The sequence below is a fragment of the Athene cunicularia genome (genome assembly GCF_003259725.1).
Source record: "Athene cunicularia isolate RWA chromosome 5 unlocalized genomic scaffold, athCun1 chr5_part1, whole genome shotgun sequence".
NCBI classification, from domain to species: domain Eukaryota; kingdom Metazoa; phylum Chordata; class Aves; order Strigiformes; family Strigidae; genus Athene; species Athene cunicularia.
In genome coordinates, this window is record NW_020799101.1 from 40841821 (window position 1) to 40857798 (window position 15978).

The 15978-nt window shown below is 48.2% G+C and overlaps 1 protein-coding gene across 2 annotated transcripts in view; it reads right to left on the reverse strand.

Moving 5' to 3' along the window:
- Positions 1–11555: 11555 nt before the first annotated feature.
- Positions 11556–15978, reverse strand: part of TYRO3 (TYRO3 protein tyrosine kinase) — a 41652-nt gene continuing 37229 nt past the window's right edge. For both annotated transcript variants that reach the window (XM_026849435.1, XM_026849434.1), the window contains one exon: positions 11556–14012. In XM_026849435.1, the coding sequence (XP_026705236.1) occupies positions 13637–14012 (376 nt within the window). In that variant the 3' untranslated portion in view covers positions 11556–13636. The remainder of the gene's footprint in view (positions 14013–15978) is intronic.

A 15978-nucleotide genomic window follows, 5' to 3' on the forward strand; every position in this document is an offset into this window, starting at 1 on the left:
GGGACCCCCCCCCCCCCCCGGGGCGGGCGTGTTTGCTGAGTGAGCATCCGCGGAACGACCATCGTACCGGTTACCGAGTTGGCCACAAGCCACCCGTGGTCATTTATGAACAGAAAGGGGTCAGCAAAGGCCATCGAGTCTTCAGCGTGGAGGCGAATTCATTATTTAAACACAACACCCCTGCGTGGCTTAAGACCAAAGGTGATTCTGGAGATTGCCATCCAGAAAGTGTTTGGTCCAGAGTGAAATAATGGAACAAGTGCTGAAGGAAAAAAAATCACATAAACAAGCCCCTCTGAGCTATAACGGGCAGCGTGGGCACACACAGAGGGGCGAGGCTGGGTGGACTCTCCAGCGATTGTAACCCAGCTGTGCAGTGACTGTGACCACGAAGAGAGGCATCTACACCATCCTGAAAAATAATTGCACATTGCCTTGGGTATAGGCCGATCACATGTCATGGAAACTGATTAAAAATATAAATAAAAGGTGATGGGGAAACAGCACCATAAGGCAGGCCTGAGCTGAAAGTTCTGAGATGGAGGTTCTGGCCTCGAAAGGTGCTGAGTTGCAGCAGCAATCAGTCAGCGTTCCCCAGGCACGCCAACCTGACGGAGAATTTGTGACAGTACGGCTTAGGAATCCACAAGAGATGTAAAAGAGGAGGTGTCTAGGTGTAAATTTATACTTTTACAAAATTGAATTGGTCCTGAATTGAGTGGTTGGTTCCCAGATCATTGAGAAGCTCAAAAACACCTTCCCTTACCTATTAGATAAAGATTTTTGAGGAATCCATATGCGAAGGTTACAAACACGTTAATCGGTGCGTAAGCTAAACCTCTGGTGGGCTTTTGCAGTCTTGCAGCCAAAATTTGGAAGCGTTTGGGTGTCAGGGAGCGGAGTAAGCACCGGTGGGTCTATGTCCTGTCTTTGTGGAGTTCATGAGCAGACCAAGGGGTGGCCAAGTTTCAACTGCTTCTTTGAAATGCCTGCTGCTGTAAGGATTGTGGTGCCCAATTCCCAGCTGCAAGATGCGGTTTAGTTAACAGCCCAAGCAGAGGAAACCTCTCGCAAATGAAATTTATCATATGACATTAAAATGTAATGATGTTGCAAACCCAGGACAGAATACAGATGTAATGCAAAGGCAATCAAACGTGCCGGGGCTCTGGACAAATGAAAGATAACACATGCAAGGGAAGTAGGTCATTGGTATTTATTTCTCAAGGGAAAAAGTCATTTTGACTGGAGCAGTTTTGAAGGAAACCTGATGGTGTTTGTGAATATCACAGAAATGAGCCAACAGTGTGATATGGCTGAAAAAAAAAAAAAAAAAAGTGTTGTTTTGGTCTCTAAGCACAAGAAACCATCCTTTATGCAAGAGACAGATCTCATGACTGCTCTGCTGAAGAAGCTCCTGTGCAAGTCAGATTTGGAAATGTTAATTTTGAAAATGTGCATGTAATTTGAAGCAGAGACGCCCAAATTACATGGTGAGTTTTTGCAGAAAAATTCTTTGCTGCTCATTCCCTCCGCTTTTTTTCACCTACAAACAATCCTCTCTTTGTTGGCTAATCAGGTTTTTTTTGAAAGCTGAGTATTGGGAAGCTAGAGTTCATTAGAGATTCAAGGAGCTTAAATAAGTGCAGAAAACCAATATTCCTTCTCTCCCAGTCTTTTCCTTTCTGAACAAAACCTTTAAAAGGGGAAAATGGGGGAAGAACAGTACTCGTCCTTCCATGTTTGTCCCAGGGACTACACTGCTCTGCCACACCATCGGTTTGCCCAGAGGCTCCCACTCACTAATCCTACTTCTCTCTGCTTTCCTGTTCACAGGTCCTCCTCCCTTTAAATCAAACCCCAACTTTTTCAGCTCTTCCATTCCCACCCATCCCAGTAAGAGTGATAAAACGGGCCTGTAAATCCATTAGGAGAGCTCCCACTGAGGAACATATTTAGGAAATAAAGGCATATGCTTTAGAAAACTGAGCAAAAACAGGCACATCCTTTTATAGGAAGAAATTATACAGGTTTTGAGTGGGCTGAGCTTGTGGGAGGGAGGAAGGAAGTGTGATACAAAGAAAAAGGGTGGTGCTAAATCTGGTTGATGCCTAAGGCTGGCATTTTATTGCCAAACTCATTACCTGGTGTGTTTATTCCAGATGACTGCAGAATTCAAACCCTGATAAACAAATTTCATTCTTACATTAATAATATCCATTTATAATTAGTCATAATGTAAAAATAATTACGTTTAAACAACAATAATTACATCTAACAACAACCACCACCCTTATGTTTGAAGTAAGTTATTTAAATGCTTTAATCAATCATTCAAAGTCTTCAAAATGTCAGAACTAAGGATGCAACTTCCTGGGCACTGAATGAGTCAGGATCATATGAAGGAAATAATGTGTGAATTTTTCATGAAATCAGCATTACGCACAGGGGAGCCAGATAAAGATTGCTGAGATAATTGTGAAGCTGGCATTTACTTGCTTTCTAGTGTCGATTTTGCATCCCAAATAAGGACTTTCTTATCTGAATACATGGAAAGGGTTCATAGATGTTGGTTGCTTTCTAAGAGTTCCTTAATGTTGTTTTTATTGGGCAAAGTTTTAAAAAAGATCAGTTGTCTTGGTTATACTTGGAGCCGCTGCTGTTGTGCATTACCATCATGATTTAAGCCTGAACCTTCTCTTTACCAGAACTGCAAAGGTAGCAGTGTAATGGTACAGCAAGAAAGGCTCTTCTTTCCAAAGCCTGAGGCCAGGCATCAGCCGCTGGGACTGGAGAGGTAAGGTTAGGAGGAAGGCCTGTCCAGATTTTCAGAAATAATTCTGAAAGGAAAAACAGCAGGCAAAGTAGAAGGCCTGCCCCTAGCTTCATTGTTGGTTTTGTTTCACAGATATAATAAAGTCCACCAAGAGCTCACTTGAGGTCTGCAGACTGCTTCCCCTAGTCGCCTTCCTTCTTGCATCTTCCTGACCGGCTGGTGGCCGGTGGTGAAGACACCTCCCTGCCTCTGGACACACATGAGAGTCTGGGCTCCTGCTTTCTCTTTCAGTGACCTTTGACTTCCCAAATTGTTGCCCTCCCCAACCCAAAGAAGTCAGGGCTGAAACAGGCCCGCACTTCAGCCTCTCAACCTCTTGTCTTCCTACAGAGAGGAGACGTGCCACAGCACCCAAGCGAGGCGAGCTGCTGGCTGCAGTGCATCTCTCTGCAGTTCGCTTCTGGCACCGTGTTTATTTAAGGCAGAAACCTCCTGGGAATGCATCTGTGGGGAGACACTAGGACTTGGCTTTCTTGCTGTGGGCTAGTTCCTAACAGGCAGAAACTACCTTTGGGATCTGGCTCAAGATCATCATTCCCTGAGGGAACAGCAAACAACCATCCCAGCGCTGCAATTCCAGACTTACCGTTTCTCCCAGCTCCTTTATTCACCGGAGATTTGGGTCTTTTGCTGTGCTAAGCCTTGCTGGGCCTGGTCTTTTTTCTTCCTTTTCCCATTTTGAAAGGAGTGCAGCCTCACAAACCCTTCCCTGCCCAAAGGGCTAAAAACCACTGGCTCCAGGTTCCTGGCCTTGTGCTGCCCCTTCCCTAATGTGATAGGTGACTCCAAGAGCAGGCAGTTAAACTTTCCTCCCACCAAAGCTGTAGAGAGTGAGGTGCAGGCACAGGTCCCCAAGGGCAAATTGTTATCCCAACAGCATAAATCTGAAACCCTTTAATAAATGGGGGTAGAGGGATGGGGGATAAACCTTTCCTGAAATATCCTGTGGAGGACATCCTTGCCCTGCAGCCTCTCCACCCTGGCTTTACGCCGGTGCAAGGAGACATGAAGTGGGCACAGCTCGTCCCTCCTGCAAGGGCCAGAGCTCTGCCCCTGCAGCCCCGGCTGCCACCAGCCAGCATGGTGAGGCCAAGGCCTTGGCCCTTCCAGAGCAGGAGGCCTCCCCCGGGGGTGACAGGGCAGAAGGAAAAGGGAGAGAGAGGAGAAGGGGAAAGGGAAGGGGCAGGCGCCAGGGGCTGGGGCACCGCTCAGAGGGGAAGCACCAGGGACATCAAGTTTGCTGCATGGGTTGGAAACCATCTTCAGACCACTGTGGGCTATCTAGAGGCTCCCACACATTTGCAAAATTTTTGCCCTCCCCAAGGGTGTGTGAGTGGCCAACAGCAGGCGGGGAGAGCCCAAGGCATCAGCTGTTCCACCTGTGCGTGGGGGCACCCTCTCTTCTCCTCCCCTCCCCTCCCCTCCCCTCCCCCTGGCAGAACTAAGCAGCAGGACAGGCAATTTTGCTACCCGAAGCACCTTGCTGCCCTAAGCACCTGCCTGCTTGGCTGACACCCATGTCCTATCTCAGAGGCTGATGCAAAGGAAAAATAAAGCCCCTGAGGCAGACACATAACCCAGAGACCAGCTCAGACACCTGGCAGCAGAGCAGAGCCCTCTCTGCCTTGCCTGAGGCAAGGACACTTGCTCAAAACTGGCTGCATCAGTGAACAGCACAGCCAGAGCGTGATCACAGACCAAAACAGTTGGTGCTAGTAACCCACTGCTTGTCCTCTACCCACCTGGGACAGGAATGGGTGCTTCAGTCGAGCTCCTCTCTGGGCCTGGGAACCGACAGCCCTTGGGCAGCCTTTGAGGGGTAGGTGCACCCCCCAGCTCATCTCCCAGCAGGGCTTCAGTCAAAACTCCCCAATGCGTGGTGAGGGAGGGACCATCAGGACACTTGCTATGAAAGCAGCATCCTTATCCAAAGCAATGACATGCTAAGGTGTCCACTTACACGCTTTGTATTTCACTGAAATACATCCAGAGCAATTACAAAATGGGACAGACCATCAAATACGTGAAACACTTTCCACAGATGCTGCTGTGGAACCAGCATAACCACATCACAAAACTGCACAAGCATCCTAGGGAGCAAACATGCAACAAACTACACAGACTGAGAGCTGGCACTTGTTGAAGGCATTTCTGCATCTCTCCCAAGCCTGTTTCACTGTTGGCTTCACAGGGGAACTCACCAACTGTACACCCAGAAATCTCTCATCAGGTTTCGTGTGCTGAATGTCAGTGCAAAGCAAAAATTACTAGTTTGGATCCCGAATTCTCATTTTCTTTGCTACCTGTAGTTTTGCAGCAGTCAATAGGTGTAACTGAGCAGAAATAAAAGTCTGGCCAAAGAAAATCTCCCAGCTCTCAGACTGTGTGGAGCCAGAGACCAGAATTTTCCTTCGCTCAGCAATCTGCTACTCCCTCTTAACAGCTGGATCATGTTAAAATATATATTCAGAAACATAAGCAAGATTACTCTTCACTGTTCACCAGCAAAACCGCTAAGTAGAGTGCTAAGGCTGGCTGGGGGAGCCTGCCTGCTGCCTCAGACCCTGAGGACAGTTCAGTGGCATGGCAGCAAAGGTCTTGGTCAGCAAGGTGAAGGATCCAGCCAGGCACACACACAGCATCCTTGTGGGTGGAAATGCTGCCGGGGCTCAGGGGCTGCCCCAAGCCAGGCAGAATGGCAGCTCTCTACCTGAGTCAGGGCAGGGACATGAAGGAGAGTGTGGCCGAGGGGAAGTATCGAAATTGTGTTTGCAGGATGCAAAATAGGATTTCATGGCCTGGGCCGGCAGGAGGAAAGGCTGGAAGGAGAGCTGTGGGGGAAACAGGACCTTCAGATGAATGGTGAAGGGTTTCCCCTATAGAACCGCAAGTCATTAAATTAATGTCTTCAGCTTTCTAAAGGGTCCATGTTCAACCACCTTAATGGACACATTTCTGAGGAATGTAAACAATGAAATGTGAAGGACTTTAAAAAACAGGGCAAAGTCTGCTATCAGCCAAGTCCCTAGAGCAGCTCTGATTCCTTCTGTAGGAGAGGAGGCCGGCATTTCTGAGAGACACAAACATCGTGCTGCAGAGGACAAAATGTCCCCAACGGGCACATTATCCCACTGCTGCCCTCTCTGAGCTTTCCTGGCTCTTCACTGAAGCAGTCGATGCTGGCTGTCTGGCCAGCCCTCTGCAGCCAACCCTGGGGGGCCAAAACTGAATTTCATCCCCAAGATCCTCAGGGTAAAGCCTCACTCCCTTCAGGCTGCCCTGGGGCTTTTCTGTGCACCTCAGGAGGGATCCCACCCCCAATGCCTGCACAGCCAGCTCAGCTCCTGTTTCCAGCATCCTCCCTGAAGCAAAAGCTCAAGTGGGAAGAAACCGGACAGTCACCACTGTCTGTGGGTTCATCTGCACCCAGGGAAAGGTATGTCGCGCCCTTCCACCATACCTGGTGAAAACAAGGCAGCGCCTTGCTTATCGCAGGTGGAAGGAAAAGAGAGTTGTGGGGGAAGAGATATATGTCACACTGCTAGTGCATGGGAAGACCATGGGAAGACCACAGAAAGCCTTGTCTTTTTTAGGATTTTACCCCCATTTGTGCTAATGTTGAGTTAAGAACATCTTTTTCTGTGTTTGCCAAGCTCACTGACAGTGATGCTCTGTTGCCCAGACCATTTGTAAGATGTTTACTAAGAAAATAAATTCATTAATTTTTTCTCATGAAAGTTTAGAGCCTTCCTGGAACGAAGGCAAGTGCAGATTTCCAACATTCACAGATTTCCGATGCCAGTAGAAATTAGTCTAGAAACAGGCAAGCTGTAAAGCACGATGTTGAACTCTTGCCAGCCTTGTGACGGCATCATCCCATGGACTTCCGCGAGCTGCTGTGCATTGGCCCTGCTGTGGGATCAGCATCAGGGCTCAGTGGTGCTAAATAACGCTTCAGCAGCTGAACAGGCACAGGGAGGAAAACCAACAACATCCCAGCAAATCATCTTCACCCAGGCGAGGTCAGGGCATGGTATAAAGGCAGGCTGGGTGTACTGACAGATTACAAACTATGTCCTTCTCTCAGTTGTGTTGTTTTCATGCCAGGGACCCAACCTCTGATGATCTCAGTGCCTTTGTCACTGATTTACACCAGTATCAGCAATGGGAGGCTCAGGCCCATGGTGCAGGAGGCCTCTGGGATAAGGTCTGCTCCACCACGATGACAGCGATCGAATTTGAGAGCATAAATCCCCAAATAGAGACCCTGTGGGCCAACTGTCGTCTTCAGTTAGAGCACTGCAACCCCCTACCTACAGCCTGACAGAGCTCAGCAGACTGGCAGTATTTCCTGAATTAAGAGAGAAAAAGAAGAAATAGCCAGCCATGTTATTTTCTGCTATAAATAGGTTCAGCTTCTCTCATTTGGATCCTTGCCTGATGATGCCTGCAGGAAAAAGTTGGCCCACTGGCAGGGCAGCAGCCCTGAGCAGTTTCAGTGGTGATCCAGAGAGATTTCATCAATAGGTGGAAAAAATGGGAAATATTTCATGTAGCAAGCCCAGTCGTTGCCTCAGGTACAGCCCAGTGTTATCAGCTTCAATGGAAGCGCGCTGGCGTAATCGGGAGTGTTGGCAGACAAGCCGGAGTGAATCCAGACGGGGGGGAGGGGGTGTGAGAAGTCACCGGCTGTTTGCTCTGCCGGAGATTTCCACCCCCACAGCAGTGCTGGTAGAAACATGTGCCCGTGCTTCATCCTTTTCTGTGCATCGTCTGCTGTCTTCTCTACCTTCAGCAGTGCTGGCACTGCCGGGCCCAGCTGCTGGGAGCTCCAGTTCCAGCAGAGGGGGAGCAAACAAATACTGGGGACATGGGACTTAAACTGCCCCAGCTGTCTGCTGAGTAAATGCAGAGCCTTGAAGTTGGGGTTTGACAGAGGTTTGGGGTTTTTTTTACTACCGGGTGTTCTGGCAACAGCTAAGTGCTTGTTTCGTTCTGGGATGCAGTTTGGGTCCTCTGCATAACCCCCAAGTCTGCATCTTCCTTTGCCCTTACACCCTGCAGCTCGGGTACAAGGTTCACAGGCACCAAAAGGCTGTTAAAGCTCAGTCCCTCCTCATACGCCGAGCCACAAGCCTGAAAAATATTTCTGCTCCTGTTTCTCTTTGCGTGTCTTTGTGCAAGAGGAGGGATAATGTAGACAAATAATACCAGGAAATGTATTAATTGTATCTGAACCTTACCTGATGTTAGCAGAGGCATACTGCGTTACATTGTCTAGCCATGTGAACCTTGGGGTTTTTAGCTTCATTTTAAGGTAATTTAGTAAGAAGAAACAAGGAGAGGCAGCAGTGAGTGACTAAAGGGCTTGCTTCTCCAGCTAACACCTGCGTCGCACAAGCCAAAGCGGCTGTTGCAGAGACATTCATTGGCGGAGCAGAAATCGAGAGGCAGCAGCAGTCTCTCACGCAGCTTGGGTAATAACAGGGTAGCAGCCAGGATCATTGTCTTATATATTAACTAAGAAAGCAGCGACCTTCTGAATTTGCTGCCCTAATTGCCACGTTGCAGTATACAGAGCGTGCTTCTCTCCAATGCCCTACCGCTTCTCTCAGCTTCCCCTTTTTGTCACCTTCACTGGCACTGTGTTTATCAGCATGTAGTGCAATATCTTATATTCTCAATTAGATCATTTATGCATGCAAACCCTCTTTCCTCTTCAAGAATTCATGCTTTCTCACACCACAGGCTGGCAAGAGCCAGCTCCTATAAAGACTCTTCTGGAAACTAGTCCAATCCCATAAAATCCCTACTGAACTCAACAAAGCTTAAATCAACAAGTGCTGTCTACGTCCTGAGGTCAAGCATTTCTTTCAGTTCTATTTTAAGCCAGTGAAAAGAAACTGGAAGAAACAAAAGCTGTTTAGATTCTAGATACTTTCCAGGCTGTGGCTAGCGACTACCACCTGGAAAGCTGGGCTTGGTGGGAGCCAGCAACCATGCGGCCGAAATGCCTGGTTCCTAATTTCGGTCTTATTGTCAAACATGACCAAAAGATGTTCCATTTCCTCGGCCTAACCGCATTTGGGAACAACTTGGCTTGGCATGCCTTGAGCTGGAGGATCCACAGAGTAATTAGTAAGCGAGGAGTTGATCATCTTTGTTTTGTCACTAGACCTCAGTGCAGTGACTGAGGTCTGATTCATACTGACGCCAAGTTGCTTTTATATGACAGAGCAAATGCAATCAGAAACCATGTCCATCGGTCTTTTCTGTTCTTGGACCAAGTAATTGATTTTTAGCTCAGTTTCCCATGGTAACAAGGCTTTTTGATCACCAGCTGCACGTGTTGGCCCTAATAGTTTTTGAATCCGCTGCTTCATTTCAGCCAAGTGGGATGGCAAGATTGAGGTCTGAAAGATAATTAAGTTTCTACAAGTTTTCAGAAAACAGCCTGTGTGTGGCAGACCCTATCAGTGCCACATCGGTACCTTCACCGCATATGGGAATTCAATCGCTCCGTATTGGACACCAGAGATTCCACCAAGGGATAAAGCTCTTGTAAAGTACCTTAACTAGGGGCAACCTGCACCTGGGGCTTGCAATCACCCGTGGATGCAAATCCACAGGAGACCAGGCTTCCTTCACTCTGAGCGTTCACCGAACATCTTGCTATTTTAAGGGAACATAATGGGTGTTAAATAACAAATCAGTATAAAATTAGGATTGTGTATGAGGGCCCATCACAGAAATCCCTGGTAAAAAATACAAGAATCTAAAAAAGTTGGTGGCTGTTGAGCATCAGAGGAGAATGAATACTGCCAGCAAAATAGAACGTAAATCAGGAAAATATCCATGTGCAAATACAGTTCCTTTCTCTGGTCAGCCAGACTCAAACTTTTACTCAAAATTAATTGCGTTTGACTTCAGGGAGTGTTTTTATTGAGTCAAGACTGCAAGACTTCCCCCCAAGCCCAGCCTAGGAAGGAAGGTAGCAGGTCCCAGGGTAGCTGTGCATTAGCTCCCAGGTATATCCATGCACTGCAAGCACCTGCTGAGCCGTCAGCCCTGAGCAGGCCATTCCCCACATGGTGCAGGCATCGGATGGGGCCGGAGCACCCCCGTATCTGCCGGCTGAGCTGCTGGCACAGCCTGCGGTCTAGGGCCCATCAGTCAGCCCTGGCACTAGAGCGGATGGGAGCATCTTTCCTCGCGCACCGACTACCCCTACACAACACAGACGGCACTGTGAGCTTCTGCTCTGCCCTTGCTGGGCACGGTGGGGTCACGCTGCCTCACAGCCAAGCTGGTAACTGCCCTGAGTGGCTTGAGCCTGTGTCAGAAAGGAGACCCTCTCCCATCCTCAGGGAGATGTGGTCAGGTTTACCAGTGCAGGACAGAGGTTGCTTCAGCAGAAACGTGCAGTGCCCCTTGGCTGCCCCCCCCCAGGGGATGGGGCAAGGGCTGTTGCCTGAGAGGATGGGAGGGACTGTGCTGTTGTACTGGGCTGGTGAAAAAAAAAAGGTGGTTGTGTGGGAGACATTTGATTTACTTAGGAAACCAGTGTGCCAGACTGGTGCCTGAATCAGAACTGTGTTAGGCCAAAGCTTCCCTGGGGTCAGGATCACAGTGCTGTCACCGCTTAGATGCAGAGCCAGGCCAGCTGCATACAGCCTCTTTACAATTTAAGAGCAACAGGCTGCAGAGCACCTGTGCTGGACCAGAGCATCTCATCCTTTACCAAAACACAAAGCCAGCTCCCACCCCAGACCCCTGCCTGGACCCAGCTGGGGCAATGCCTTCTCTGTTCTGGGATTTCATATTTAAAATTCCCCATCTTTCGGGTTTGCTGTCTTCACAGCTCGTCCCATCTGTCCCCATTTTAAAGCCTCCTTTCCTCCCCTCTTTTCTCACTAGCTCTTCTTCTGGTGATGCTTCTCCCACCCACAACACAGCCTCATTTGTACCTGTTCTGACCAGGCTTGCGTGCGAAAGGATTAAATCATCATTTGAACCAGATCCAAGGGACATCACTGGGCAGTGGAACCTGAAAATATTAACTAAATCAGCCGCTTCGTGCTTCGGAAGTTGTTTTTCCTGCATTGCAGATGGGGGGTGAGCACTCGTACCATTTACCATCACTCTTCCTCTCTGTGTGAGCTGGCAGGCAGAGGGCGTGCAACATGCTGTTTGCTGATGAAGAATAGAAACATGAGGTACACCTTTTCTTCTCTGTGAGCTGGAAATCCAGCAGCTCTTTTATGTTGTGCTTGGAACATTTGACTCAGCAGCTGAATTTTACCCACCGCCTCCAAGCCTCTCTTCCACAGAGAGCACTGCCAGGAGTTGGATGGGTGCAGGTGATGGTTTTCAGGCAGGAAGTGATGCAGAGGTTTTGCACTCTCAGGCAGGATGCAGCATGTCCCAGTAAAGGCTTCTTCCCAGGCTCCCACACAGTGGTGGCCACAGAACCCCCATCTCTTTGTGAACCACTGGCCTGTGCCCATCAGATTTTGGCCTTCAGAGTCTCAAGGTTGGAGCAATGCAGAGTAACTGCCATCTGGAGAGGCCAAATGTGTTCTTTGCCTCCAAGAAGTAGCTTAATCCTGCTTGGTGAAGGGAGAAAGTAATCTTTCAGCTGAGGCTGACACATACCCTGTGGCCCCATGCAGTAAGTGAGCATCATCACAAACTCTGCCACAGATAAAGAGGCTGGGACTCAGACACAGTACATGTTTTATTATTAAAAAATGCATAAAAACTAAACACATGCTTCCCAAAGTTAGAGTCTATATGTACATCTGCGCTTCCCAGGCAGCTGCAGGGAGCATAGCCTTCTGCCCTCACTGCAAATGTGCACCGCACAGGTTTTTGTTACCCTTTGTTAGGTGTTATCTTCTCACCTGCATTTACAGCATTCCAGCTAAATGAAGAGAAAACCCTGTACCGCCTGGGATAGAAGATGGTGCAGTTTGTATCTGCGACTGAGAAAACTGAACTTCTGGAGACAGCTGTAGGACAGCGCTGTTAAGTAGGAAACTTTACAGAAAGGAGCCATGCCCAAGCCCCAGGCTGAAATTCCCCTTCCCTAGGAAGTGTTCTCACTAGGGGCTGAAACCGGACCAGAATTTTGTAGTTAGCCCCGAACCTTATAATAAGGAAATACTGGGCATCAAAGAAAGGGTGGAGTGTTCTGACACCAAGTCTGCAATCTCATTTGACTTATTTGTCCCACCTTTGCCAACTCAGCAAACGGTGACGTTTGCGGTATTTGTTTCTGAGGAAGAGCAATGTGGAATCCTAAGTCTTGTGATACAGCCAAGTTTTCAGCACACTGGAAATAAAAGAAATTTAAATCTAGCAAATATTTAGGATAAGTAGAGCAAGATGTAACTGCACTTCCTTGCTGGGAACCACTGCACAAAACAAATGCTGATTTACAGTAAAATATTAAATTATTAAAAACCACACAAGCACTTGCAGTTATAGTGAGCCAGACATGCTGATTGGAAAACAAAACAAAACCCAAAGAGCAAAACCATTAATTTTGCCCTGTCTGGAAGGCTGCAGTGATTAACTAGTCTATGTTCTGATGTGACTTCTACAGTGTGCCAGAAGACCTCCTGAACAGGAAGGCCAGTGGTTCTCAAGCCTTTTCACCATGAGGACTCTCTCTTCAGAAAGAGATCTCCCAGTTGATCCCTTCCCTCCAACACGCACACTCTCCGTGTTCACACCTTCACTACAGCAGCTACACAGCACTTGGTTATTTGAAAATGTCATAGCACTGTTAAAGAGAAAGATTAAACAAATGCTATTTTAAAGCAAATGCTGAATCCTGCTCCCGCTGAAACTGAAGCAAGTCTGCCATTCTGTATCTAAGCTGTCTCTTTCCTCTCCTGTAGGGCAGCACTTAGCATTAATTAGCACTGTTTCCCCATACTGCTGTTAAGTCCTCTCTACACTGTTTCCTTTCCATCCTTTTGATGTTGGATTCTGTCCTCACACATGCCAGCTGCTCTCCCTCCCCTCACATTTTAATGCCAGCTGCAAGTCTGGTCAGGCCTGAACTGGCATCAAACAGAAGAAAAAGAAAGACATGAAAGAGGTACATGGGGTGAAGAGGGATGCTGGGTTTTCATTTTTTCTAATTTCACCACTCATCAGAACACCTGAAACTCTTAAAAGAGCCCCGGACTGAGGAAGCGGCAAGTGTCACTGCATGAAATAAGCCAGATGTTCAAATTCAGTGCTGGGTAGAAGCAGCTCCGCAGATCAGTTTGAGAACCACTGAGGTAGGCAACAAGTCTAGGCAGTACTGCTGAGTGAACACAAGGGGAATTTTGCCCTCTTGTCCTGAATGACAGTGTAAATACCCACTAGTGTTTTCAGAGGTACCAGTCCCGAAGTCACGCAGCCAGGATCGAAGACAACATCTACACAAGAGCGAGCACTGACTGAACAGAAGGTGTATTCAGCTCTGCTCCAGCAGTCAGTGAGAAGGAGCAGAGCACAGACTCTGACTGCCCACCTTAGCTTTGAACTTTCAGCGGGATGCAATCAACCTGTAACCCTTCAAACCCCCTCCCCCAAATCCAAGGGGTCGCTGGGGTTGCGGTCGTTTCAAGCCGTCCGCCACTGCAGCCCACACAGGTGGTGAAAGCTACAAAAGGTGCCCAAGAGCTCTGGCCAGTGCTGTTCAAAGCCATTCCAGATCCGGCATCAGAGCCCCAGGCGACGTGGCACTGCGGCTGCACACATCCCGTCCCAGGGAAGCAGAGTGTCACTGCTATGTACAGGTTAACAACTTTTCTCTCCTTCTGTCTCCAGCTCATACAGAAGGCTTTTGTCCTCCCCTTCCTGCCCATCTGGATGCCTTTCACCTTCAGCATCATCTCCAAGGCACAAGGGGCTCATGATGTAGCGATAGTCACTTGTGACAGCAGCAGCTGCCCCAGCAACAGTCTCTTCACCGTCCGTGTTGCCAAAGGAGGCGTGCAGGGCAGGGTCACTCGCAGACGCCTCTTTGTCCTTCCCAATGTTGACATAGAGAGGATCTTGACTGGAAGAGAGTGTGGACATCCTCCCCCGAATCATTTCCAGCTGGGACCGGAGCACTCCAAAGCTGGGGCGTAGCTTGGGCTCGGGATGCCAACATCTGCACATGAGATCATAGCTGCAAAATAGAGGGAGACAAGAGCACTGAGAAGTAGAGCAGCCACCCCCTGCACCTCCAAACAGGGGCTCTGCACAGCACACCTTAAAAAGCACAGATACTTTCCCCAAAACCTATCAGCCTTGGCCTTGCACAGGTGACAGCACGTGGGAAGCCATTATGGATCTAATTCCTTGTTCCTTCCCACATACAAAGGCATTCTCATTTTGGTCAAAAAAATTATTTAGACAGTACCAGAAAATCCAAAAGCCCTGTCAAAGGATGCTGAACTTCTTGGTAAAAACTTTGTTTCACTGTCTCTGAAGAGCTAGAATAGGATTGAGTGTGACACCACTTAGTAATAGCTTTTGAATTTGTTCACCAAAAGCATCCCGACAACCTCTGCTGCAGCTGAAGTCATCCCCCCAAATTCTAGTTCAGGAGCAGATAAAACACAGGAAGAAAGAAAACAGAGATCCAACTGTGGGAGGTGCAAGTTCCAGAATATTCTTTTTTCACACCGTGCTGGCTCAGCGCTCCTGGTGCAATGGAGTCGTGTTGCTGTTGCTGCCCAACAGGTTGGCAGCAGGACTGGAAAAAGGCACAGTGGGTTTGTTTAGAGGGCTGTGGAGGAACGCACAACAGCTTCACTCCTGGGCTGAAACGGCCTTTCTACTACAAAGGAACCACCCCTACGCAGATGTGTTCAGTGCCATTACCAGCCTCAGGCCCTATCCTGCGGGGTTTCTCCTCCTGGCAGTCAAATGCCAGCCACCTCAGCTCTGGTTGCCCAAGGGCCAGTGTGAGGAGACATTGGTGGCTCCAAGGGCCTGTGCTCGGGCAAGGGGGGCAAGTAGCTGTGCTCCCCTCTGGCCCTCTTCATGGCTGGGTGCCTGCACGGGCCATCCTCCCACTGGAGCCCACGGGGCTGGAGTGCGGCCAGAGCCATTGTCCTCCTCCTCTTTGTGCATCACCCACAAGACTGGCAGCTGCATTCCTATGGCGTTATTGTTGCCAGTTCTGCAGGGAACAGGGACAAAGCACTGTACTGGCACTGAAAAACACCACAGACAAATGAACCTCAGTTACACTTGTAAATGGAAAAAATTTGATATGGCCTCTTCTGGGAAATAAAACATTTCTGACGGTTTTTATTTTACTTTTTGTGTCCCTTGCTTGCTATCAGCTTTACTAGACTGTTTTTGATCTCACACTAGTTTTACAGAAAGCTTCTATGGATCAGTTGTCCTAATCCTGATTTACGTCCCTCACAAACAGTAGAAACAACTCTAAATGCTCCAGATAAAAATAGAAACTTCCTATTTTGTGGCACCAAATTATTTTCTTCTACCCGCACTGGCAAACAGAAGAAATTCATTTGTAAAAAAGTTAGAAAACTACTGGCTGTACTGAATCAGCCCAAAAGTCCATTTGCCCCAGTACCCAGCCTCTGACAGTGGCCACTAGCAGATGCCTGGAGAAAGTACGTAAGGTGAGGGGGAGCATGTAGTGAGATCTTTCCGTGTATTCTTTCAGGTCTCAATAACCTGTAGCTCAAGGGCCCCTCAAAATGGAGGCTGTACCTTCTTAGTAGTTTTTGATGGATTGTTCCTCAATGCCTAGTAGGTTTTTGAATCTCTTCTCTATTTTTGGCATCTGTAACATCCTATGGCCATAAGCTACTCCCAGCAGTCAAGATGCAGACACGTAATGAATGTAAGCAGTGGTATAACACAGTGTTTCCATTTCAACTCCGGAACAGTTAAAATGAACTGCTGAGAAGATAAAAGTGTACAGCTTTAATAACAAGAGTACAGATTATTCCCTACGGGGAAAAAAGGCTGGAGAAAGGAAACTACGTGAAATAATCCACCATCAGAGCAGGAAGGAAGAGGGAGGAAAGAGGACTTCATGTTATCCATTTTACCAACAAGGCTCGAAAAGGCCACTAAACTCATAGTTATGTCTTGCTCTGGGCACGACACTG